This window comes from Mesoplodon bidens (genome assembly GCF_964165515.1).
Source record: "Mesoplodon bidens genome assembly, chromosome: 10".
NCBI classification, from domain to species: Eukaryota; Metazoa; Chordata; class Mammalia; order Artiodactyla; family Ziphiidae; genus Mesoplodon; species Mesoplodon bidens.
In genome coordinates, this window is record NC_138172.1 from 7,815,260 (window position 1) to 7,843,003 (window position 27,744).

Genomic DNA, 27,744 nt, shown 5'->3' on the forward strand with positions numbered 1-27,744 from the left:
TTAAAACAAAACAGAAAGTAACAAGTGTTGGCAAGGATGTGGAGAAATTAGAACGCTTGGCACTGCTGGTGGGAATGTAAAATCGTGCAGCTGCTGTGGAAAACAGTTTGGTGGTTTCTCAAGAAGTTAAACATAGGATTACCATATGATCTAGCAATTTCAGTTCTAGGTTTATAGCCAAAAGAATTGAAAGCAGGGACTCAAATGGTTATTTGTACACCAACATTCATAGCAGTGTTACTGCCAATAGTCAAAAGGTAGAAACAACACAAATGTCCATCAACAGATAAATGGATAGACAAAATATATTATATACATAAAATGAAATAGTAACTTTAAAAAAGAATACAATTTTGATACATGCTACAACATGGATGAACCTGGGAAACATTATGCTAAGGAAAATAAGCCAGACACAAAAGGACAAATATTGTATGATTCTACTTGGATAAGGTACCTAGAATAGGCCAATTCATAGACAGAAAGTAGAACAGAGGTTACCAGGGGCTGGGGGACACAGAAGAAATAGGGAGTTATTGTTTAATAGGTACAGAGTTTATTTGAGATGATGAAAAATTTCTGGAAATGGAAGTGGTGATGGTTGCACATTGTGATTGTACTTGATGCCACTGAATGTACACTTAAAAATGGTTAAAAGAGTAAGTTTTGTTATGTATATTTTACTACACACAAAAAACAAAACCAGAAACCACTGCTTCTTAACCACCAAACAAATGATGCTGCTGTTAGCAAACGAGAGCCTTGTGTATAACAGCCCGATACCATGATACTTCCCTTAGCACCAACATCTCAGATGCACACCCATTTTGTTGATGTGGAGGCACAATTTACAAAGAACACTTCATTCTGATATTCTACCAATAGTGGCTGGAATATCGCTTGAGCTGTTTCCTACACTGATTTCTGTTTAAAACATTGTGCTGAGTTTTAGGGATGTAAATATAAAATTTTCTTATCTAAGTATTGGCCAGAAAATATTGCGTTGAGAGATAAGAAACTTGTGTGATGTTCTGGTATTGAAAACAAAGAGGATTCTCATGGGAAATGTCTCACAAAGTATGAATTACAGATCTTCCAAACTAAGAGAAGCAAAACCAAGAATAAAGAAAACTAAACCATTAAAATAGAAGGCTTGGAAGGAGAAAAAAGATGCATAGAGAAAGCATAGTAAATGTAAAACACAAAATTAGATGGTAGAAATAAGTTCACATTGATCAATAATCACAATAAATGTAAACAGATCAATGTTTACCTATTATAAGACAGACTTTAATATTGGATTTCTTTTTATGAAGCTTTTTGATTTTTACAAAAGACACCCCAAAAACATAATGACAGAAAGACTAAAGATAAAAGACTATATTTCAGGAAAATACTAGTCAAAAGAATGCTAGTATGCATCTATAATAATAACTTCGTCTCAGTATATGTAGCAAAAAATCAATAGACTCACAAGGAGAAACTGGTAAATCAGCAATCATAATGGGAGATTTTCCTCCCCAACATTTTTTTTTTTTTTTTTTTTTGCGGTACGTGGACCTCTCACTGTTGTGGCCTCTCCCGTTGCGGAGCACAGACTCCGGACGCGTAGGCTCAGTGGCCATGGCTCACGGGCCCAGCCACTCTGCGGCATGTGGGATCTTCCTGGACTGGGGCACGAACCCGTGTCCCCTGCATCAGCAGGCGGACTCTCAACCACTGCGCCACCAGGGAAGCCCCAACTCCCCAACATTTTTTAATGAAAAATTTCCAATGTACCACAAGATGGGAGAATCTTAGAGCATACATCCAAATACTTACTGTCTAATTCTACCAATAACAGTTTTACTCTGTATTTGCTTTTTCACAGGTCTATCAATCTCTCCATCTTTCTATTCATTTATTAAGCCATCTTATTTTGTATGCATTTCAAAGTAAATTCAGTTCCTTTTCCCTTAAAGACTTCATTAAATAAGGTTGAATATCCGATTGCAATTTTTTCTTTTGCAATGAATTTTATATACAATGAAATACACAAATCTTAAGTGTATATTTGCTGTGTTTTGACAACTGCATATATCTGTGTAACCTAAACTCCAGGCAAGATACAGAACATTACCATCATTCCATAAAATTCTCTCATCTTCTTTCATAGTCAATCATAATGGGAGATTTTTTTTTATTTAAACTTTCTTTTTTTTTTTAATATATAAATTTATTTATTTATTTATTGGCTGCACTGGGTCTCTGTTGCTGTGCGCAGGCTTTCTCTAGTTGCAGTGAGCGGGGGCTACTCTTTGTTGTGGTGCGCGGGCTTCTCATTGCAGTGGCTTCTCTTGTTGTGGAGCACAGGCTCTAGGCATGCAGGCTTCAGTAGTTGTGGCTCGCAGGCTCTAGAGTGCAGGCTCAGTAGTTGTGGCACACGGGCTGAGTTGCTCCGCGGCATGTGGGATCTTCCTGGACCAGGGCTCGAACCCGTGTCCCCTGCGTTGGCAGGCAGAGTCTTAATCACTGCGCCACCAGGGAAGTCCAATGATGGGAGATTTTCACACACTTCTCAGAAATGCATGGATCAAGCAGACAGAAAAAAAAGAAAAGAGTAATGATCTACAAAATGTGAACAATGCAATTAACAGACTTGAGCTAACAGACATAGAAAGAACTTCCTTCCATTAACAGGGAGAGCATATTCTTTAAAAGCACATTTATGAAAATGAACCATGTACTAGGCCTCAAAGGGATATTCCACAGACTCCAAAGTATGAGTATCACACAGACCACATTCTCTGACCACAAAGCTAGCAAACCCATCTTGCCATGGCTTGGGAAGATCTTGCCTGGGCATGGAGCCAACCACGGATGGGAAAGCAGGGTCCATGGGTAGATGTTGACTCCCAACCCTACCACATGAGCTGCTGGATCCTACTGGAACCTATTCCTGCTTATGCCAGTTTTTATTGGGTCTCTGTCATTTGCAACCCAAGAGTTCTGAATAAAACAGATACTTCCCAGGTGAGAGACATGGTACAGCTATGAAGGCATCTTGTTATTGAATGAACAATTCTTCACAGGTAAAGTTTGTTTCAAGCATAGAGCCCATTATTTCATCACCCATGAAAGAATGCATACTTTTTAATGATGTCCTCTTTATAGATGAAACAACTGAGATTCCAAAAGTTGAAAGACTCATTCAATATCACAGCTCCAGCGAGCCCATTCACATGGCTCTGAAAATCTCTGAGTGAACCTCTGTCATTCTAATTCTACTCCATCTGTTTCCTTGTTCCTGCACTAGACAGTGAGTTCCTCCAGGGCAGGGACCGGGTCTTCCTCATCTTTGTGTCCCCACTGCCTAGCAAAGGACCTGTCAAGTAGATGTCACTGACACTTACTAGCTGAGTGGTTGAAGGAATGAATGACTTGATTATCAAGTCCAAGAGCAAGATTTAATGTGTGAGTTTGAGGGAGGAAAGAGGAAGAAATGGCCTTCCTTAGGACTCTTTCAGGGACAGGAGACAGAAAACTAATTCAAACCATTGTAAAGAAAAGAGGGGGATTTAAGAAAACCATAGAAAGACAGGCATAACTTTTGCCACAGGCTCTTAAAAGTATTAAGAACCTCTTCGGAATTCCCTGATGGTGCAGTGGTTAAGAATCCGTCTGCCAATGCAGGGGACACAGGTTCAAGCCCTAGTCCAGGCAGATCCCACATGCCATGGAGCAAATAAGCCCGTGTGCCACAACTACTGTGCCTGCGCTCTAGAGCCCACGAGCCACAACTGCTGAGCCCTAGTGACACAACTACTGAAGCCTGCACACTTACAGCCCATACTCAGCAACAAGAGAAGCCACTGCGATGAGAAGCCGGCGCACCACAACGAAGAATAGTCCCCGCTAGCCACAACTAGAGAAAGCCCGCACACAGCAACGTAGACCCAACGCAGCCATTAAAAAAAAAAAAAAGAAACTCTTCATCTCTCTGAGGATATGTTGGCCTATTCTCTTGGTCTTTGCCATGGGATGGTGAACATGTAGCATCCTTACAGCTTATAATCCAAGGAATGAAGAGCTGAAACTTGAACCCAGATGGTCTGATGCCAGTAACCACATGATACGGAAATAAAAAGGAAACCCGGGTGGTTGAGAAGAATTGAATCCACTCTACAGAATAATCTATACGGCATGGTAGTTAAGAAATGTGGGCTCTACCTAGGGATAAATACCAGCTGTTTCACTTGCTAGAGGTGTGATTTTGGGGAAGTAATTTTTTTTCTTTTTGGCCACGCCTCGCGGCATGCAGGATCTTACTTCCCCAACCAGGGATCAAATCTGTGCCCCCTGCAGTGAAAGTGCAGAATCTTAACCATTGGACTGCCAGGCAAGTCCCTGGGGAAGTAAATTAACTCCTGTGTCCTCGTTCGTAAAATGGGCATACCTCATTGTCCTCATGTATAAAACAGTACACATCTGTATTAATTTGCTAGGGCTACCATTATAAAATACTACAAGCTGTGTGGCTTAAACAACAGATATTTATTTTCTCACAGTTCTGGAGGCTAAAAGTCCAAGATCAAGGTGTTAGCAAGTTTGATTTCTTCTGAGGCCGCTCAGAAGGTGGCTCCTTTCTTGCTATGTTCCCCATGGTCATCATCTAGTCTCTGTCCTAATCTCCTCTTAAAAGGACACCAGTGATACTGGATTAGGGCCCACCCATATCACCTCACTTTACCTTAATCACGTCTTTAAAGGCCCTATCTCCAAATAGTCACATTTTGAGGTATTGGGAGTTAGGACTTGAACATATGAATTTGGGGGTGGGGGAGAGGGATACAATTCAGCCCATAACACTACCTCTTAGGGTTATTGTGGAGATTAAATGAGATAATATATCTAAAGCAAAGATCAGGGGACCTAGAATGCTGTAAGAGCTTAATAACCGTTCAGTGTAACTGAACACTTACTTTAGGCATAAGGGTATCTGACAAGTCACAAACCTTTCTCTGCTAGGATATTGGCTGGAAGTGCCCTGGGGGCTTCTCTCAACCAGGTCCAGGATCATCTTTGCCTTATGGTCTATAGTCCCCAACTTGAGCTCACAACTGTTCTGTTCTGTTCTGTTCTTCCTGTGGAGAGTTCTCAGACCTCCTTTCTGTAACTGCTCCAAGGTTAGTCTTGAAAACGAGACGTCCTGTCCCAGCTACTTATAGCTCTGCGAGTGCCTTTCCAATACCACTGTAATTTCTACTCCTTGGGCAAGCCACTTATTAAAATTTAATGACAATCACTTACGTTTATAAAGCCATTTTCAGTTTACAAAGCTCTTTTCCATGCATTCTCTCTCTTGATCCTCATAACATCTGTAGGAAGGAAGGATGTTTTTCTCTATTTTATAAATGAAGAAAATGAGGCTGTGAGGAGTAGCATCATCGTCCTAGGTCATACAGTGGCAGAGATGCACCTCACCCTTTCAGGCACTTTTCTACAATATAAATAATCCAGTACACCAGCCCGGGTTGGGGGAGATGTAGGTAAATTATTTGGGACTATTTTGACTGGAAGTGACAAAAACCCAACGCAAACTGGCTTCAGCAAAAACTGAATTCATTAGTTTACCTAACAGAACAATCCAGAAGCAGGTCTTCAGGCATGGATGGATCCAGGTGCTCAAATTATGTCACCAGGACTGTCTCTCTCCATTTCTCAGCTTCTTTGTGTTCACTTTATTCTTAGACAATCTCTCTGCTTGGGGTGTCAAAGATGCCCCCCTGCGGTTGAAGCTGAAGCCCCAGCTCAACAAACTCAGTAAAAGGGGAACAATCTCTTTCTCGTAAACTGCAACAAATGACCTGGATATCATTCTTAACTATTTGGATTGGCTTATGGGCCCACCCAGAGCCAATCATTGTGTCTAGAATAATGGAATATGTTCATTGTCCAGGACTGATCATTTGCCCCGCTCTGGAGAGGAGTAAGGTGAGTCTCACCAAATCCAGGGCCTGAGTGAGGGGGAAAGGAGTTTCTTTAAAGACAAAGTACTGATGTCAGAAGCGGTGTGGGTGGCAGGCAGCTCTCTCCAGGGTGTCATTGCTCTGCAGAGCTAGAACAGAGCAACCAGTGAGGAGCTGGGGGCCCATCTTAGCAAGAACTCTCAGTTCTTCCCTGAAGAGAGAGTAGTAAGTGGACTTCTGTGATTTTTTTCCTGGAGTGCCTAGCTTGGCTCAGCAGGATAGGAAAAAAGACAATAATTCATGGCAGAATAAGGAGAAAAGATGGAACTTCTGGCTCCGGTAACATATTCAGAACAGTACCCACATCAGGAGCATCCACAGAAGGAGACTTTGAGATGCCCTTTGAGGATGACTTCCCTCCCCTGTCTTCCCAGCACCTTCTGTCTCCCTATGAAGCTGTGAGCTCCAGGAGGGCAGGGACCACGTCTGTTTTACCCACCATCTTCTCCCAGGGCCTAGCATAGTGCTGTGCTGGCACACTGCAGGAGCCTATCACATATTTATTGGGTGGATGAAAAAAATTAATGAATCAGGTTGATCACTTGAATTGGCAAGATGGACTCACCTCTTTGTACAAGTCAATCCCCCTCTTTGGCCTCTGTTCTCCACCTGTCAAGTGGGAGAAGGTGTAGAATGAGACTCTCTTCACAGCCCCTTCCAGCTCATGCTTCTGGGATCTTAGGGTTCTCAGGAGACAGCCTGGATGCCTCTTCAAGGAACCAGTGGAAGGGGAAACCAAATTGATTGAACATACTGTCTCAGGTGAGATGACTTCACATGGGTCTGTGGTCCCCAAATTGTGGGGGACTGCATTTTTTTTTAATTTGGGAAGGAAATAACACTGCCTGTTTTTTATTTTGCCAAATAAAGCCACTGGCGGTGGGGGGGGGAACAAACTGTCATTAACTATCATCACTATTTCTTTAAAAAATGGAATTTTTTATATCAGGAAGACAGGAAGTACATCATCTCAGAAACAAAACAAAACAAAACAAGAAAACAGTCTCTCTACCCCGGGAAAAAAGACAGGTGGCAAACTCACATGATGATAATTATGTGGGTTTTTTTTTCAGATAGAGCTAAATTTCACCAGACTGATCCCTGTGTATGGTCCAGTATTTGGAACCTACTAAGAGATTATTTTCACCACCTCTCAACACCTGTGAAGTGGGGCTTAATCTGCCCACTTTACAGATGGGGAAACAGAGGTTCAGAGAGCAAGTGCAAGGTCACGGAGACAGTTAAGTAGTAGTCAGAGTTTTCTGGATGACAACCCAGATCATCTTGGCAGATCCTAAGCCAAAAGGTATTTCACTGCAGGGAAGAAATGACCTGCACTGGCTCCCTTGGAGTGTCCCCTCGTATTCTCGGGCCTAACCGCAAACTGCCTGGACTGGTATGCTCTGTTCTTTAACACACCCTCCTGATGTGTCCGCTTCATGCCAGGCACTGGGCGAGTGTAGGGAGAGAAACCAACACGTTCCCAGCCTCCTTTTCTCCTGTTCCCCATACTCACCCCGTGTCCCACTCTCCAGGCCCAGCTCCACACACTGGCGGCCAACGAATCCCCACCGCGGGCGTGGGCCGCTAACAGTTTAGGAGATTCCCTCTCCCAGAGGTGCTGGCAATTTCCTAGGAGACTCTGGGAACCTTCAACGCCTCCAAGACCCAAAGGACTGGAAGCGTAACGGTGCCACTCGACAGGCACTGTGGTAGGCTGTACCTGAGGTAATTTGGGAGCAAGGAATCAGTTCAAACGCTGTGAACTAACACCCTGTTCTGCCCCTCCCCCGTTCCCATGGGCTTTACGTGGACCCACAATCGCACAGCTCCGGCCGGAAGGAGGGGGTCCCCCAAATTAGAAGGCCTTACTGTGGCGGGGGCTTACTGCTCCGGCTGGGGGACCCCAGGGACCGTGCCGACCCCTCTCCGGGAATGGCAGACACCGAGCTCCCTTTCCTGTTCCGCTCCGCCCCGCACGCCGGCGGCAGGAACGCGCCTCCGTCGGGCCGCGCCGGTGCCCGAGAGCTCGCGCCTCCGCGCGGGAACGCGCCCCGGGGAGAGCCCGAGCAAGATGGAGGCCGTGCCGAGGCCGCCGCCTGGGCCCGGGAAGCCGCCGCTCGGAGCGCCGAGCCGCGGCGCCTAGGCCGTGCCAGTCCCGGACCCACTGCTCCGGACCGGGCCCAGGTTGGTCTCCCCGCACCCCTTTCCCGCGGCCGCAGCCTCCGCGCACGTCCGGCCTGGGCGCGCGGCAGCCGCCCCCCACCCCCCACCCCTGGCCCTACCCGGGCCCGGCCGCTCCCCCGCGCCCCGGGGACAGCCCCTGCCCACTGCCCGCCCCTCGCGGCTCGGGCTGCCTGCCGGCGCCTGTCCCTCGTCCCCTTGGCCTGGAAAACCTCTCTCCCTGTAGCCCTGGCCCGCCAAACCTAGGCTCCCCCCAGCCCTGTCTTCTGATGGACCCTCCCAACCCCCCCGCCCCCTGTTCAGACCCTGCGGCTCCGGCCCCCGATGTCCCTCTAGCCTCATCCTGGTTCCTGCACTTCGCCCTCCCTGTCCCAGCCCCCATAGCACCTTCCCAGTCCCCTGGCACTAGCCCCTTACATCCCCTTCTTAGCCCCTCGTAGAAGCGCCCACCCCCCTCTCCACAGCCCCTTTCTAGACACCCAATACCAGACCTCCTTTTACCCCGAACACCAGCCCCCAGATTCCCTTCCGAGCTCCCTGTAAAACCCCGCTGCTAATTCTCCGCTGCCGGTCTCCAGCCTCCATTCCATCTCCCCACGGTCCCCTCTTACTTCGCCGGTACCAGCCCCCAAGCCCCCTCCCCAACGCCACCGTAACCACTTTCTAGCGCTCCGCCTCCAGCTCTCCTGTGCTCATTCCAGCTCCCTCATCCCAGCCCCCCAACTTTCACATGGCCTCTTCCCATGTCCCCGAATTGGAGATCTTTGCCAGTCTCCCCCTACCCTGACACCTTCCCGATACTCTCATGACCCGCTCCTAGCTCCTCCATACCAGCCCCCGGGTCCCCTCAGCTCCGCCTCAGGCCCCGCCCTCGCGGGTTCCTTGGCTCAGGGTCGCTTCTCGCGTGCGTCCCCAGCTCCCGCCCGGCAGCCCGGCTGTCGGTCCCGGGCCGGCGGCCCCCGCAAGCCGCCGCCGGCCCCGCCCCCGGGCACCATGCTGCCCTCGCAGGAGGCCTCCAAGCTCTACCACGAGCACTACATGCGGAACTCGCGGGCCATCGGTGTGCTATGGGCCATCTTCACCATCTGCTTCGCCATCATCAACGTGGTGGTCTTCATCCAGCCCTACTGGGTGGGCGACAGCGTGAGCACCCCCAAGCCTGGTTACTTCGGCCTCTTCCACTACTGTGTGGGCAGCGGGCTGGCGGGCCGCGAGCTCACCTGCCGCGGCTCGTTCACCGACTTCAGCACTATCCCGTCCGGCGCCTTCAAGGCGGCCGCCTTCTTCGTGCTGCTCTCCATGGTGCTGATCCTCGGCTGCATCACCTGCTTTGCTCTTTTCTTCTTCTGCAACACGGCCACGGTCTACAAGATCTGCGCCTGGATGCAGCTCTTGGCAGGTAGGGGAGGGGCGGGGGTGGGACTCCTAGAACAGACGCTGAGGAAGGGGCTTCTTCCAGGACCCCTTCTTGGAGGAGTCAGAGACAGATTCTGCTCCTCTGTCTAAAGACACACCTCCTTCGCTGACTCTAAGTAGCCACTGGGGAGGGGATTCTATGAGAGAGACACCTTGGGGCAGAGGGCATAGCCTTAGAACTGGGTCTGTAGGTCTGTGTGCTTGGATGTGGGCAGATTGCGTTTATTGATGGGTGAGCATTATGTCTGAGTTTCTGAGGGTCTCTGAGAAAGAGACCCTTGGTTCTTAAGGGAAATAACTATCTGAATGAGGACTTACTCTAGGTGTGAGCAATTTCTGTTGCATTGAAAAAAGCATGAGGGACTTCCCTGGTGGTCCAGTGGTTAAGATTCTGTGCTCCCAATGCAGGGGGCACGGGTTTGATCCCTGGTAGGGGAACTAAGATCCCTCATGCCACACGGGGCGACCTAAAAAATTAAAAACAAACAAACAAAAGAGATGGGGAATCGAGAGATCTGACAGTGACCTTTAACTTGCTAACGTTATCATTTTCGATGTTTCACTTTGCTTCTCTGAGGCTCAGTTTCCTCATCTGTAAAACAGTGGAGAAGAGTCCAAGAACTCATGAAAGAGTAATTTATAAACTATAAAGTTGGGAATAGATGGAGGGTGGTGGTAAGAGAAGGCTGTCTATAGTGTCTGTCCAATGTTTGAAGTGTAGGTGGTTGACAACATGGGCCTCTGGAGAGCAGGTCTCCAGCCTCCCTCCCCCACCAAGGCAGGAAGGGTTCTGGTGCCATATGCCTAGTGGGAATGAGTCTCTGGGACCCTCTGAAATGTTTGGCTAAGACAGACACCTTGCCCTAAAAACCAGAGAAGGGCCTTTTGGGAGTAAGAACTGCTGAGACAGTTTTCCAGGATCCATGAGAGTCCCCCCATCACTGCCTACCTTTCAATCGAAGACAGATTTTGAAGATTCAGCAACTTGGGCATTTGCCTAATTGCAGGCAGGGAGGAGAGCTGGGCTGAGGACAGTTGGGCCAGGGGGTGGCAGGGATGGAGGAGGAGGGCCGATGAAGGCTGGTGAAGGAAGATGTTTAGAGCCTTCCAGAGTTGAGAAAGAGAAGGGAAAATGTGATGATCATGCAGCAGAGATGGTTTTTAAAAATAAGCACCTCAGGATATTCAACAAGTGTCAGCCCGTTCAAAAGAGACCTCCTGAAGAAGCTGTTCTGTCACTTGCTGATGGTTCCACTCCTCAAAACATTGTAGGAAATTGTCTTTGGATTGTGGGGTGTATCGTCCTTGAGGGGAAACCTCTATTTTTTTTAAATTAAGTAATTTATTTATTTTTGGCTACATTGGGTCTTCGTTGCTGCGCACGAGCTTTCTCTAGTTGCGGTGCGCGGGGGTTACTCTTCATTGCGGTGCACGGGCTCCTCATTGCGGTGGTTTCTCTTGTTGTGGAGCACGGGCTCCAGGTGCGTGGGCTTCAGTAGTTGTGGCACACGGGCTCAGTAGTTGTGGCTGGCGGGCTCTAGAGTGCAGGCTCAGTAGTTGTGGCGCACAGGCTTAGTTGCTCCATGGCATGTGGGATCTTCCTGGACCAGGCATCGAACCCGTGTCCCCCGCATTGGCAGGCAGATTCTTAACCACTGCGCCACCAGGGAAGTCCCAAACCTCCATTTTTTTAAAGGAGGACTATGATTTTTGGAAATGACCAAGTGTAGAAAACACAATTGATGGGAGTTCCCTGGTGGCACAGTGATTAAGACTCTGTGCTCCTGATGCAAGGGACCCAAGTTCAATCCCTGGTCAGGGAACTAGATCCCACATGCGTGCTGCAACTAAGAGTTCGCATGCCACAACTAAGGAGCACACCAGCCACAACTAAGGAGCCCGCCTGCTGCAACTAAGACTCAGCACAACCAAATAAATAAATTAATTTAAAAAATTTAAAAAAGAGAGGGCTTCCCTGGTGGCGCAGTGGTTGACAGTCCGCCTGCCGATGCGGGGGACACGGGTTCGTGCCCCGGTCCGGGAGGATCCCACATGCCGCGGAGCAGTTGGGCCCGTGAGCCATGGCCGCTGAGCCTGTGCGTCCGGAGCCTGTGCTCCGCAACGGGAGAGGCCACAGCGGTGAGAGGCCCGCGTACCGCAAAAAAAAAAAAAAAAAAAAAAAAAAAAAAAAAAAAAATTTAAAAAAGAGAAAATACAATGGGTGGTCAAATTGAGAATTGTCACTTGAGATGAAAGCCAAGGTGTGAAGGCAAAATCATGAGGCTGGTTTGCTTCCCCAAGAGGACTGTTACAAATGCTGGGAGGAATTTCTGGCGTGTTGGAAAAATTGTTCAAACTCCCAAAAGGACTACCTTGTAGAAGGCAGCATTTATTCAGTGTGGACATTCTAGTGGGCTTGCTCCAATTGACTTAGATGGAGGTCTTTTAAGATTTTGGAGAAAGTGAGAAAGGAGAATTGTAGGATGTGGGACGTATCTCCATATTTATCAGTACCCAGAAGGTGATTTCCATTCTACTCTTAAAAGGCGAGCTGGAAAGAATATATGCTCAGCTGGAACTCCCATATCCTGAACCTTAATTTGTAGTCTGCAGATGGGTTACTGACCTCTTGGCCTTCCCGTTCTCTGTAATCCATCCAATTCTCTGTAATCCATGTGGGTTTAATCTTGGGGATTTGATGAACTATCCAACAACCCCCATGTAAATATAGAATTTCAGGGATCTTAGGAATCAGCTTCTTCAAACCCTGCCTTCCTCCACCCCCATTATAGAGAGAGGAAACTGAGCCTAGAGACATGAAGGTCTTACCCAAAGTCACACAGCCAGTAATAGAGTAAACTAGTCATGACTCCTGGTCCAGTGCTCTTTCCCTTGTGTTTCGCCCCACCCCTGAGGGGAGTTATCAGAGTTGAGCAGTTCACTGTATTTTACTTAGAGATTTCTGAGCTCTGGGTAAGTGACTGACTTACTTTGCTTAATAAAGGGAAGAGGTCAGGGGCTTCCCTGGTGGCGCAGGGGTTAAGAATCTGCCTGCCAATTCAGGGGACACGGGTTTGAGCCCTGGTCCGGGAAGATCCCACATGCTGCGGAGCAACTAAACCCGTGCGCCACAACTACTGAGCCCACGTGCCACAACTACTGAAGCCTGCATGCCTGGAGCCCATGCTTCAAAATAAGAGAAGCCACTTCAATAAGAAGCCTGCGCACCACATTGAAGAGTAGCCCCTACTCACCGCAACTAGAGAAAGCCCAAGTGCAGCAACAAAGACCCAACGCAGCCAAAAATAAATAAATAAAAATAAATAAATTTATTTTTTAAAAAAGGGGCAGAGGCCAGAGCACTAGACTACAAGTCATGGGATTGTGCTGGCGGGGGAGGGTTGTCTTAGTTAATTCTGCCGGTGACTCACCATTAGTGTTAAGCCACCACTTTTTAGCTTAAATCTCAGTTTTCTCATCTGTACAGTGAGGGACTAATCAGTCAGATTAGTGGATTTAAAGTATCTCTTTCAGGGCTGTGGGGTTCCTAGAATAACTCTTTCACCAAGATCATTCCACTCAGAAAGTGAGAAATCAGTCATCCTCAGAGAAACTGCAGAGAAGCAGACCTGGTGGTCCAGTGGTTAAGACTCTGTGCTTCCACTGCAGGGGGCACAGGTTTGATCCCTGGTTGGGGAGCTAAGATCCCACATGCCATGCAGTGCAGACAGAAAAAAAAAAAAAAAAGAGAATGCCTGTTGTATGGTTCTTGTTCAAGTGAACATTTACTCAAACTGTTTTTTTGGCCATGCCATGCAGCATGTGGGCAATCCCTGCTCTCAGGAAGCTTACCATCTAGCTGAATCACTATATTGGTCAGCAGTCTTTCAGTGAAAAGTGACAGAAACCCAACTCAAGCTGACTTAAGTAAATTAAAATAAGGTAAAGAGGGTAGTGTTTTTGGCTCACATACATTAAAAGTCAAGAGTACTGGCTTCACACACGGATGGATCCAGATGCTCAAATAACATCATTAAAAATCAGTCTCGGGACTTCCCTGGTGGCGCAGTGGTTAAGAATCCGCCTGCCAATGCAGGGCACATGGGTTCGAGCCCTGGTCCAGGAAGATCCCACATGTCCTAGAGCAACTAAGCCCATGCTCCGCAAAATGGGAAGTCCGTGCACCACAACAAAGAGTGGCCCCCGCTCACCACAACTAGAGGAAGCCCATGGGCAGCAACGAAGACCCAACATAGCCAAAAATAAATAAATAAATAAATAAATATTAAAAAAAAAAAATCAGTCTCTCAGTAGCATTGACATGTATAAACTACCAAATGTGAAATAGATAGCTAGTGGGAAGCAGCTGCATCGCACAGGGAGATCAGCTCGGTGCTGTGTGACCACCTAGAGGGGTGGGATAGGGAGGGTGGGAGAGAGAAGCAAGAGGGAGGGGACATGGGAATATTTGTATACGTATAGCTGATTCACTTTGTTATACAGCAGAAACTAACACAACATTGTAAAGCAATTATACTCCAAAAAAAGTCAATCTCTTGGGACTTCCCAGTGGCTAAGACTCCGCACACCCTATGCAGGGGGCCTGGGTTTGATCCCTCCTCGGGAACTAGATCCCACATGCTGCAACTAAGAGTTTGCATGTAGCAACGAACATCTCGAGTGCCAGTGCAGCCAAATAAATAAATATTAAAAAAAAATCAATCAGTCTCCATTTCCTGGATCCTCTGTGTTGGCTTACTTTTAAGTTCACTTCTCTCTTGAAGGTTATAAGTAAGGCTACCAGCAGCTCTGAATTTACATTGCTTCAGCTTAGCGATGCCTGTGGGAAAAAAAAAGAGCTTTTATTCAATGGTTCCAGCAAAAGTTCCAGGGCTGATTCTGATTGTCTAGCTTTGGTCAAGTGCCTACCTCTTAATTAATCAGTGTGACTTTGTCTAAGGTCTCGGCCACATACCCATTCCTGGGACTAATGAACTGATAGGGGAGAAACATAAATTCCCACAAAGGGAAATCAGGTGTGACCACTGGAAGAGGGCTACGATGGGTTAGACAAGTGCAGACAGAGGCCTCATCCTGGACAGTCTGAGCACTAATACGTGCTCAGCTTTAGGTGCTGTGGAAGCCCAGGGCAATTGAGGAGGATACCGTCTTAGTTGGGAGGTGAAGCTTGAGTGGGGCTGGGTGTGGACAGGTGTGAGTTGTGAGAGAGCATTCTGAATGGAGTGGAAGATCATGGACGGAGAGACACAGAGGCGAGAAAGCCACATCTGGCTTGAGTGTGGCATCCACTTAGGGGAGCAGCAGTGAAAGAGGCCAGGAAGGAATGATGGGGCTACAGTATGCGAGGCTCTGAGTACTGGGTCAAAAAATTTGGATTTAATCAGCAGGCAGTTCGAAGCTACTACCACTGTTAATAATCAGGAAAAAATAGTTAACATTTTCTGAGCCTTTACTATATGCTTGACCATATGCTAAACATTTACATGCATACTGTCATTGAATCCTCACAACAATCCTATGGGGTAGGTACCACTATGAATATTTCATAGATGAGAACACTGAGCCTCTGAAAGGAAAGAGTCATTTGTCCAAGGTCATACAGGGGGTAAGTGGTGGAGCCAGAATTGTAACTCAGTCTGTCTAACTAGAAAGCCCAAGGATTTATAAAGGAACATTCAGGATGGGAATAGAGACAGGATGAATTTGCCAGAAGAGTCGAATGCTAAGTAGAGAGGCTGGGAGACTCAGGTGGCTCTTTGTGGAGTTAGGGGTCAGCTTTTCTTTTTTAAAAAAATTAATTTATTTATTTTTGGCTGTGTTTGGCCTTTGTTGCTGTGTGTGGGCTTCTGCTAGTCGTGGCGAGCGGGGGCTACTCTTCGTTGCAGTGTGCGGGCTTCTCATTGCAGTGGCTTCTCTTGTTGCGGAGCACGGGCTCTACGCATGTAGGCGTCAGTAGTTGTGGCATGCGGGCTCAGCAGTTGTGGCGCACAGGCTTAGTTGCCCCGCAGCATGTGGGATCCTCCCAGACCAGGGCTCAGACCCGGGTCCCCTGCATTGGCAGGAGGATTCTTAACCACTGCGCCGCCAGGGAAGTCCCAGGGGTCAGTTTTTCAAGGCTTCTCAGGATATCTCTGCTACTCTTTACCTGGTCTTTCCCATTTTCGGGGTGCTAGACACTTTCACATTCGTTATGTCATTTACTGTTCATCTGTTAAAATGACTTGTCCAAAGGTCACACATCTAGTGAAAGGAGGAGCTGAAACTTCACATGAGTCTAAATGGATCTAGAACCTGTTTTTACCCCTGAACTGGAACACAGGACGTGAATACACAGATTACAAGTTACAACTGTCAGGTGTATGTACTCAGTGTTTACCTGTGGGCTGAGTGAGGTTAGCCAAGGGGAGGTTGCGGGCTGGAGTAGAGACTCAGACTGGAAGCCTGGTTGAGGGTCCGAGGGGGCAGTGTGGGGAAGTGGTGGAGGACTTAGAATTCCCGCTTTGCCACTTCCCAGCTGTGTCCCTTGGATAAGTGGGTTTCCTCTCTGAGCCTCAGTTCCCTTATCTGTAAAATGGAGGTGATTATTGTACCTACTTCAGAGGTGAGGGAAAGAAAGAAATGAAACCATGGGGCTGAAATGCTGAGTGTGGTTCCTGGTATACAGTGAACAATCAGTAAATGGTCACTGTTATTCTTGTGACATGGTCTGAGTGAAGAGCAGCTTGTGAGGGGTCCTTGCTATTCAGGTGAAAGACTTTGGACTTGCTGAGATGATCAAAGGCCTTAAGAAGTCATAGACTGTCAGCTGGGAAGCGTCTTACCAATCAGCTGGCTCAACTCCCTTGTTGTACAGATAAAAAAACTGAGTCCCAGAGAGAAGAGACAAATCCATGCTCACAAAGCGAGACTCCTCTATCCACAGAGGGGAGGTGATTCTGATCACATTTATTCAGGGTCAAGAGCCTACTATGTGTCAGGCACTGCCCAGTGCTAGAATCACTGTGGCAAACAGCACATGTGAGATATAGTGGGAGCTGGGGAGACTGATGGTGGAGGTGGCAGCAGGGGCTGGTTGGTGCGCCAGAGGTGAGCATCTTCCAGCCTCCCAGATGTGTGTCCTAAATCATCAGGGGTCTCTGAGGTAGGAGCAGCAGTGTCACTGCAGCTTAGAATGTGCATCCGCATCCCTCCCCACTTCCTTGGCTTATGTTTCAGATTTGGTTTGGGATTTTTTTCATCCAGTGAGTCTTTGTTGTATGTGATGAGACTGCTGAGCACATTGGGGGAATTTCTTTCCTCCCACTCTTCCCTCCCTCATTTTCTTGCTCCCCCAATTCTCCCTTCCTTCCTTCTTTCCTGCCTTCCACCTTCCTTCCCTCCCTCCCTTCTTTCATTTTTTGCTTTGCTCCTTCTCTCCCTATTCCCTTCCTTTCTTTCTCACATCAGTCCTTTACTGACAGCCTCCTCTGTGTGTCAGGCTATGCTAGGCTCAGGGAATCCTGAGTAAGAGTCCTCGCTCCCAGGAAGCTCATAGTCTAATGGGAGAGGCAGGAAAGAAATTGGATCATCATCACACTGTGGCATGACACATGAAATGATTGAATCATGCAAGGGTATCTTGGGGGCACACACTTCTGACACATTAAGGACAGCCAGAGAAGTCTTCCAAAAAGTAACAGCATTTGAGCTGAGTCTTAAAAAGGATGAGAAGGGGAACCAGGCAGAAGAGACAGTATGATTGAAGGTGTGGAGGAGGGAAATAGCTTGGTGTGTTTTGGGCACCACAAACAATTAGCACAAGGGGAGGTGAGAGCTGAGACTGGGAGGGTGGACAGGGGCTGGATTGCGGATGCCTTCTATGCCACGGTCAGGAGTTTAGACTTTATCTATAAGCAGCAGATAGTTGTTGACTTTTTTTTTTTTAATCTTTAAAAAATTTTCCAGACTTTCATTTACTTTTCGGAAAAGTTAATACATGAACGTGAAACAAAATTCAAAAGATAAAATGGTGTTTAATCAGATGTAAGTCTCCTCCCTGCTCTCATTTCTCAGTGATCCTCCCAGAAGTCTCCTCCCAGGGGCAACCACTTTTACCATTTCTTGAGTATCCTTTCCAAGAAATCCCATAAATATACAAGCAAATTCAAACTATATTTTAAAAAAATAAATGGTATATTAGCTATCTATTGCTGCATAGCAGATTACTCCAAAACTTAGTGGCTGAAAGCAACAAGCATTTGTTTCTGTGAGTCACAGGAATTTGGGAGTGCTTAGATGGGTAGTTCTGGCTTGAGGTGTCTCCTGAAGTTGCACCCAAGACCTTAGCTGGGGTCAGCTGGAGGAGACCTCAGAATGAGTGCTCTGAGAGGGAGAAATAAGAAGGTATGATGCCCACCCCCCCTTCTTTGGTAATAGCTTTATTGAGATTTAAATCATATGCCACACAATTCACACATATAAAGTGTACAATTCAGTGGTTTTTAGTATATTTAAAGAGTTGTGTAACCATTACCACAATCAATTTTAAGATATTTACATAACCTCAAGACGCCTTATATCTATCCTTTAGCTCTCTCCCCTTAAGCCTACCATGCCCATCTTCTCTGTCCTCTAAGCAGCCACTGTTAAGCCTGTTCTGGACATTTTGTATAAATGGAATCATATAATATGTGGTCTTTGTGATTGGCATCTTTCACTTAGCATAATGTTTTCAAGGTTCATTCATGTTGCAGCATGGGTCAATACTTCATTCCTTTTTACAGCTGAATAATATTCCATTGTATAGATATACTGCATTTTGTTTATCCAGTCATCAGCTGATGGCCACTTGGGTTGTCTCCACTTTTTGGCTATTATGAATAATGTTGCTATGAACACTTGTGTACAAGTTTTTGTGTGGACACATGTTTTCATTTCCCTTGGATATATTCCTGAGAGTCTAATTGTTGGCTCAGGTGGCAACTCTAACATTTTGAAGAACTGCCAGATTGTATTCCAAAGGGGCAGTACCATTTTACTTTCCCAGCAGCAGTGTGTGAAGGTGCTTAGTCATATCCTCATCCACACTTATGTTATTATCTGACTTTTGGATTACAGCCATCCTACTGGGTGTGAACTGGTAACTCCTGGTTTTGATTTCCATCCCCCTAATGATTAGTGGTGTTAAGCATCTTTTCATGCGCTTTTTGGCCATTTATATACCTTCTTTGGAGAAACACCTATTCAGATCCTTTGCCCATGTTTTTCTTCCAGTTTTATTGAGATACAGTTGACATGCAGCACTGTATAAGTTTCAGGTGTACAGCATGATTTGGCTTAGTGAACATCCATCGTCTTATATCGATACAAAATTAAAGAAATAGAAAATTTTTGTGTGTGATGAGAACTCTCAGGATTTACTCTCTTAACAGCTTTCATATATAACATACGGCGGTGGTAATTATATTTTTGATGCTGTACATGACAGCCCTAGCACTTATTTACCTTATAACGAAGTTTGTACCTTTTGACCGCCTTCATCCAGTTGCCTCTCCCCCCACCCCCACCTCTGGTAACCACAAGTCTGTTCTCTTTTTCTATGTTTCTTTTTTTTTTTGAAGTATAATTGACCTACAACACTGTTAGTTCCTATCATACAACATAGTGATTTGATATTTCTATATATTTCAAAATGATCACCATGATGTCTAGTTACTGTATGTTACCATATAAACATATATTTATTGACTGTACTCCCTACACTGTACATTTCATAACCATGACTCATTTATTTTGCAACTGGAAGTTTGTACCTTTTAATCTCTCTCACCTATTTCTTTCCTCCCCTCATTCCCTTCCCCTTTGCCCATTTAAAAATTGGATTATTTTTCTTTTTACTATTGAGTTGTAAGAGTTCTTTATACTCTTGTTATAAGTCCCTTATCAGATATATGATTTGCAAATATTTTCTTCCATTCTATGGCTGTCTTTTCACTTTCTTGATGGTGTTCTTTGAAGCACAAAAGTTTTAAATTTATACAAAGTCCAGTTTATCTTGTTGTTGTTGTTGCTTATGCTTTTGTCATTTCTAAGAATCCATTGCCAAACTCAAGATTACAAAATTTACCTTTGTTTTCTTCTTTTTGTTGTTGTTGTTGTTGCTTGTGCTTTTGATGTCATTTCTAAGAATCCATTGCCAAACTCAAGATTACAAAATTTACCTCTGTTTTCTTCTAAGCATTTTATAGTTTTAGTTTTTACACTTAGGGCTCTCATCCATTTGAGTTAATTTTTGTATATGGTGTAAAGTAAGGGTTCAACTTCATTCTTTTGAATGTGGCTCTCCAGTTGTCCCCGCACCGTTTATTGAGAACAGTGTTCTTTCTCAACTGAATGGTCTTGGCACCCTTGCCAAAAATCAATTGGCCATGGGTTAATTTCTGAACTCTCACTTCTGTTCCATTGATCTGTATGTCTATCCTTATGCCAGTAACAGTCTGTCTTGATTACTGTTGCTTTGTAGTGAGTCCTCCAACTTTGTTCTTTTTCATGACTGTTTTGGCCATCCCACTGCCTTTTTTTTTTTTTTAATTGAAGCATAGTTGATTTACAATATTGTGTTAGTTTCACATGTACAACAAAATGATTGAGTTATATATATATATATTTCTCAGATTGTTTTCAATTATAGGTTATTACAAGATATTGAATATAGTTTCCTGTGTTATACAGTAAATCCTTGTTGCTTATCTATTTTATGTATTGTAGTAGTTTGTATCTGTTAATCCCATACTCCTAATTTATCACTCTCTCCCCCTCCCTTTCCCCTTTGGTAACCATAAATTGGTTTTCTAGTTGTGAGTCTGTTTCTGTTTTGTATATAGATTCATTTGTATTATTTTTAGATTCCACATGTAAGTGATATCATATAATATTTGTCTTTCTTTGTCTGACTTCCTTCACTTTGTATGATATTCTCTAGGTCCATCCATGTTGCTGCAAATGGCAATATTTCATTCTTTTTTATGGTTGAGTAGTTTTCCATTGTATATATATACCACATCTTTTTCATCTTTTCTGGATACATGCCCGGGAGTGGAATTGCTGGATCATACAGTGGCTCTATTTTTTCTTTTTTTTTGTGGTACGCGGGCCTCTCACTGTTGTGGCCTCTCCCGTTGCGGAGCACAGGCTCCGGACTTGCAAGCTCAGCGGCCATGGCTCACGGGCCCAGCCACTCCGTGGCATGTGGGATCTTCCTGGATTGGGGCACAAACCTGTGTCCCCTGTATCGGCAGGCGGACTCTCAACCATTGCGCCACCAGGGAAGCCCTCTATTTTTTCTTTTTTAAGGAACCTCTGTACTGTTCTCCGTAGTGGCCACAACAATTTACATTCCCACCAACAGTGTTAGGAGGGTTCCCTTTTCTCCACACCCTCTCCAGCATTTGTTATTTGTGGACTTTTTAATGATGGCTGTTCTGACCAGTGTGAGGTGGTACCTCATTGTAGTTTTTTTTTTTTTTTTTTTTTTTTTTGCGGTATGCGGGCCTCCCACTGTTGTGGCCTCTCCCATTGCGGAGCACAGGCTCCGGACGCGCAGGCTCAGCGGCCATGGCCCACGGGCCCAGCCGCTCCGCGGCATACGGGATCCTCCCGGACCGGGGCACGAACCCGAATCCCCCGCATCGGCAGGCGGACTCTCAACCACTGCGCCACCAGGGAGGCCCTCATTGTAGTTTTGATTTGCATTTCTCTAATAATTAGTGATGTTGAGCGTCTTTTCACGTGCCTATTGGTCATCTGTATGTCTTTTTTCAGAGAAATGTCTATTTAGGTGTTACACCCATTTTAAAATTGGATTATTTGGTTCCTTTGCTATTGAGTTGTATGAGCTGTGTATATATTTTGGATATTAACCCCTTGTCAGTTACATGGTTTGCAAATATTTTCTCCCATTCTGTAGGTTGTCTTTTCATTCTGCTAATGGTTTCTTTTTTTTTTTTGGCGTATGCGGGTCTCTCACTGTTGTGGCCTCTCCTGTTGCGGAGCACAGGCTCCGGACACACAGGATCAGCGGCCATGGCTCACGGGCCTAGCCGCTCCGTGGCATGTGGGATCCTCCCGGACTGGGGCACGAACCCGCGTCCCCTGCATCGGCAGGCAGACTCTCAACCACTGCGCCACCAGGGAAGCCCTGTTGATGGTTTCTTTTGCCTTGGGAGACTGATCTAAGAAAATATTGCTATTATTTATGTCAGAGAACCTTTTGCCTATGTTCTCTTCTAAGATTTTCATGGTGTCATGTCTTATATATAGGTCTTTAAGCCATTTTGAGTTTATTTTTGTGTATGCTGTGAGGGAGTGTTCTAATGTCACTAACTTACATGCAGTGGTCCAGCTTTCCAAGCACTGCTTGCTGAAGAGACTGTCTTTTCTCCATTGTACATTCTTGCCTCCTTTGTCGTAGCAAATGCCTTTTATGTTCTAATCTCAGATATCACAGACCACTTCTGCCACACTCTATTGTTAGAAGTGAGTTACTAAATCCAGCCCACATTCAAGGGGAGGAGAATTCAGCTCCTCCTCTTGAAAGGAAGTATATTTAAAAAGTTGTGGACATATTTATAAACCATCACAAATGGTAGCATACTAAACACTTGGTTTGTCTTGCTTTTTAAATTCAACAACACATCTTGGAGATTGTTCCAGATCAGTGTACAGAGAGCTGCTTTTTTCTTAAGAGCTGCATAATATACTTTTGTGTGGATGTGTCATCTTTTATGCAATCAATATTTAAGTTATTTACAATATCTTGCTATCACAGTATTTCAGTGGATGACGTTGTATATAATTTGATACATATGTAAGTATAAGGATAAAATAAAGACCTAGAGTGGAATTGCTGGATTAAATGGTCTTTACGTTTACAATTTTGACAGATCCAGTCATAGTCCCCTCCGTGGAAGTTACGCAAAGTTACACTTCCAGCAACAATGTATGAGGGTACCTGTTTCCCCGCATTCTTCCCAACTGTGTTATCAAATATTTTATTTTTGCCAAACTGATGGGAAAAAGTACTCTCTTATGGTAGTCATTTGTCTTTCTTTTATGACCGAAGTTGAGCATCTTTTATATATACAGGCCGACCTCATTTTATTGCAGTTCACTTTAGTGAATAACCTCACAGATATTGCCTTTTTTTTTCTTTTTTTAAACAAATTGAAGGTTTGAGGCAACCCTGTGTTGAGCAAGTCTATCGGTGCCATTCTTCCAAATAGCATTTGCTACACTTTGTGTCTCTGTGTGACATTTTGGTAATTCTCACAATATTTCATACTGTTTCATTGTTATGTTTGTTATGGGTGATCTGTGATCAGTGATCTTTGTAATTGTTTTGGCATTTTTTTAGCTATAAAGTATTTTAAAGTATTATGAAGTATATTTTTTTAGACATAATGCTATATTGCACACTTAACAGGCTACAGTATAGTGTAAACATAACTTTTATATGCCCTGGGAAACCAAAAAGAATCTGCGTGACTCGCTTTACTGTGATACTTGCTTTGGTCTGGAACTGCACCTGCAGTGTCTCCAAGGTGCACCTGGATATTTTCTGTGAACTGTCAGTTCAGAAATATTTTTCTACCAAAAGCGAATGGTATTTTCCCTCTTTGATTTGTAAGAACTCTTTATAAATTAGGGCTTCCCTGGTGGCGCAGTGGTTGAGAGTCCGCCTGCCAATGCAGGGGACGCGAGTTCGTGCCCCGGTCCGGGAAGATCCCGCATACCGCAGAGCGGCTGGGCCCGTGAGCCATGGCTGCTGAACCTGCGCGTCCGGAGCCTGTGCTCCGCAACGGGAGAGGCCACAACAGTGAGAGGCCCGCGTACCGCAAAAAAAAAAAAAAAAAAAAGTTAGCTCTTTGTGATATGTTACAAATACTGTCTCCCAGTTTATCTTTTGAGTTTGTCTATGGATGTTTTCCCCATGGTGAAAGTTGTTTTTTCTCAACATAAGCAAATCATCAGTTCCCTCCTATATGGCTCCTGAGTGTAGTATGGCTCCTAGAACGGCCTTGGAGTGTTTTGAGCAGGGGGGAGATCATAGATCTGGTTGTTGGTAGGGAGGATGGGCTGGAGGTGTCAAGAGGATGAGGGCTGAACTGTTCTTATTTTGACAGCCTCTTATTCTTTTCATTCCATTTCATGTTATTCATCATTATCAACCTTTTATCCCAGAGCCGTTTAATGGCATAAGGAGAGCCCTGGATCAGGAATCTGGGTTGGAACATAGTAGGTGCTTAATAAGTGTCTATTGAGTGAATGAACGATGAGCTCTTTTCTTTTTTTTTTGGCCGTGCAGTGCGGCATATGGGATCTTAGTTCCCTGACTGGGGATCGAACCTGTGCTCCCTGCATCGGGAGCGTGGAGTCTTAACCCCTGGACCGCCAGGGAAGTCCCTGAATGATAAGCTCTGATTTAAGTCCTAGCTCCACCACCCGCTCCTTTGGAGGCAGCATATTCAGCAGTCAGCCAACCTGAATTTGAATCCTGAGTGTGGCATTACCAACTAAGTGTCCTTTGGAAGGTTATACAATTTCTGACTCTAAGTTTCCTCCTCTAGAAAATGGGGACTATAATAGTAACTAGTTCTTGGGGCTGTTAAAGGATTGATTGAGAATGTGTGTACACACCCTGGCAGAAAGGAAACCCAATTTGCCAAATAGCAATTGTTATTAGCTGTCGTGTGACTTTCGTCATAACCCTTTGGTTCCAACATTCCATGGTCTGTGCTACAACCAGGGAGGAAAGGTTGAAAAGTGGGGAGAACTGGGAAATACACCTGGAAAAGCAGGGGAGCTCTGAAAGTTGGGCCTTGAAGTTTGGGGTCTTATTCTTAGGTTATAGGCAATTACTTGTAGGCACGGGAATGACCAGGGCCAGATGTGGGTTTAGAGAGATGACTTGGGGAATTCCCTGGTGGCACAGTGGTTAAGAATCCGCCTGCCAATGCGGGGGACACGGGTTCGAGCCCTGGTCCAGGAAGATCCCACATGCCACGGAGCAACTAAGCCCGTGCGCCACAACTACTGAGCCTGCGCTCTAGAGCCTGCGAGCTGCAACTACTGAACCCACGCACCACAACTACTGAAGCCCGCACGCCTAGAGCCCGTACTCTGCAACAAGAGAAGCCACCACAATGAGAAGCCCGCGCACCACAACGAAGAGTAGCTCCCGCTCACGGCAACTAGAGAAAGCTTGCAAGCAGCAATGAAGACCCAACACAGCCAAAAATAAATAAATTAAAAAAAAAAAAAGAAAGATGCCTTGGGCAGTTGCTGCAGGGAAGGGACTGATGGAGGCCTGATGGGAGACCAGGAGCCTGGGGGGAAAGCAGTGGCAGTGGTCCAGGTGAGAGGGGCTGAGGCGGGGGGACGGGAGGAGGAGAAAACTGGAGACCTATTTAGGAGCCCAGTAGGTGTGTGTGTGTGGGGCCGGGTGAGGACAGGCAGGCCTTGCACATGACCCAAGGTCCTCTCGTTGAACGATTTGGTCTTGGAATGACATTCCTAAAAGACACAGCAGGGAGATCCGCTCAGTCTGGGAAATGCTGAATTTGTGGTCCCTATGAGACCCACAGGAGGAGGGCTCTGACCAGCTGTTGGCTATTCTGGCCTCGAACCGAGGAAAGAGGTCTCAGCTGGAGATGTTAGATGTCAGTCTGAGTGTGGGTGAAATTGCCCGGGGAGAGCATGTAGGGGGAAAAGAGGAGACAGCCTCGAAACACCAACCTTTAAGATGCAGGTCGAGGAGGAGCCAGAAAAGGCGGCTTGGAGAGAGGCGCCAGAGCAGCTGCTCAGATTAGCAACAGAGAAACTGAGAAGAACAGCCTTGAGAAAGGACGGCTGCCTGGAGGAGCCAGAGGGACGGGGAAGGGATGGAGCCACCTGGATCGGCCTGGGCCAGACTGGAGGAGTGGGGCAGGATGCGGGGAGAGCGGCGGGAGGTTTCTGACCGAGCCCTGGAGATGAGTGTGGCAGAGCCGAGTCGGGGGTAGTGGGGGATGCAGCGGATTCAAAGGTTGTCAAGAGGCTGTGTGTGGGCTCCATGCAGGCTGGGCCCAGGGGTGGTGGAGTAAATACTGTTTCCAAATAATTACCACACAAAGTGATGGGTGTCCCATCTCTCCATAGCAGCATCTGTGACAACAGATACCATTATTTGTGTTCCTAACAGTCCCCCTACTAAACAGTAGTTTCCTCAAGATCAGGAACCACGAGCCGGGGACTGAATGGCTTGGAGGAAGTGTCCCAGGGAGAGGGAACAGTCAGTGCCAAGCCCTCCAGGGGGGCTGAACTAGAAATGTTGTTAGGGTTAGGGTTAGAAGGCAGGCCCAGGGTGGCTGGAGTGTACGGATCGAGACACCGGATGGCGTGGGGGAAAGTGGGGCGAGCCTGTGGGTCACACAAGCCAGGACCAGGCATCAGGGTTTATCCTGAGCGTAGTGGGAAGCTTTTGAAGGGTGTTGAGCAGGGGAATGGCACCATCTGATTTTGACAGCTCACTCTGGATGCTGAGTGGAGAACAGATGATGGGGCAAGGATGAGAGCAGAGAAACTAGTTAGGAGGCCACTGCGGTCTTCCAGGAGGGAGATCATGGCAGCTTGGACAGATGGTGGCAGTGGAGATGGAGAAAAGAGGTCAGTCCGAGATATTTTTTGGAGGTCAAGACAGTCGGCCTTGCAAGTGGACTGGATTGGGGGTGAGGGAAATGGAGGAGTCAGGGTGTCCCCGTAATCTGGGTGCTGGATGGGATGTAGGGAGCCCAGGCACGAGAGTCCCGTCCCCTCCGAGCTCCCCAGCTGATGGAGGCACTAAGATTGGGCCTGGATCTTCAAATCCAGTGGGCAGGGTTGACTGTTAGGAGAGGTCTGGTCTCCCGTGTACCATAAGCCTCTGCCCTGGGGGGCAGGACAGAGCTGGTGCGAGGGACGTGAGGACAACCTCCTTCTTAGGGTGTGTGTGTGTGTGGGGTGTCTCCCTACAGCTCCCCAGTGCACCAGGCCTGGGGAGGCGCTCCCTTGGAAAGCTGTGGTCGTGGTGCCGACACAGGTCCTTCTCCGGGCTTCTCTCAGCCCCCAAATCAGCCTGGCTCTTTCTAGAAAAACCTTCCTAAATGTGAGGAAGGGACTCATAGAAGATACAGGATATGAGCAGCCATCCGTGCATTCTGTGCTATACTGCTTCTCTGTATATCTCACCTTTTCTAGGACTTTTACAGCTTTGTAAAATTATTGTGTTCTTTGTACAAAAATTGGAGAATATAGATGACCAAGATTACACACATAATCTCACTCTCCCAGAAACAGTCAACTTAACTGTTGGTCTGCAGTCATAACAGTATAGAGTACTGGTTATGAGCAGGCTCTGGAGCCAGACTGTCTGGGTTCAAATCCTGGTTCTGTAACTTACCAGCTGTGTGACCTTGGATAACTTGGATGACCTCTCTGTGCCTCTGTGTCCTCAACTGTAAAAAGAAGATAATAATAGTACCTACTCCACAGAGTGCTGTGGGGATTAAATGAAGTAATGTGTGTAAAATACTTAGCATAGTTCCTGATGTGGTAAATTTTATATAACTATTTGCTATAACTATGTAAGTATTTCTTCCCAAAATGAAATTATATTGCACATTATTTTTCACATCCTTTTGAAACCTAACATATCATAAGTATTTTCTGTATCATTAAATCTTCCTCGGTATAGTTTAATAGGGGAGTAGTAGTCCATGGTATGAAAGAATATTCCTGTGTTGTTGGATAATTAGTTGCTTCTTTCTTTCCTCCCTTCCTTTATTTCTCCCTCTCCTCCTCCCTTCTTCTCCTCCTCTCTTCCTTCTTCTCTTTCTTGCAAATAAAGATGTGATAGACATCCTCATAGCTAAATCTTAGAGCAGATCCTTGAGCATTTTCTTAGAATAAATTCCTAGAAATTGGCAAGCTCAGTCAACAGGGGTCTAGAGATTTTCAGTTTTATGGTTTTTTTGTGATTAATTCATTATTTCTGTGAGTTCCATTTGGCTTGTGCATTGCAATTCTTTGTTGCTTCAATTATTTCATTCCAAGTGAGTGAAAA

At 46.0% G+C, this 27,744-nt stretch overlaps 1 protein-coding gene and 1 long non-coding RNA gene across 2 annotated transcripts in view; one reads left to right on the forward strand and one right to left on the reverse strand.

The window, feature by feature from the left end:
- Positions 1-1,566: 1,566 nt before the first annotated feature.
- On the reverse strand, positions 1,567-8,074 carry LOC308623681. Its single transcript, XR_014016858.1, has 4 exons — positions 7,525-8,074; positions 6,574-6,617; positions 5,290-5,357; positions 1,567-2,556 (listed from the first exon to the last, which is right to left on the reverse strand). It is a non-coding gene; the product is annotated as an uncharacterized lncRNA (long non-coding RNA).
- A 4-nt stretch (positions 8,075-8,078) lies between these two features.
- Positions 8,079-27,744, forward strand: part of LHFPL4 (LHFPL tetraspan subfamily member 4) — a 29,853-nt gene continuing 10,187 nt past the window's right edge. Inside the window, exons 1-2 of the mRNA XM_081246279.1 lie at positions 8,079-8,195; positions 9,109-9,591. Of these exons, the coding sequence (XP_081102405.1) occupies positions 9,186-9,591 (406 nt within the window). The 5' untranslated portion in view covers positions 8,079-8,195; positions 9,109-9,185. The remainder of the gene's footprint in view (positions 8,196-9,108; positions 9,592-27,744) is intronic.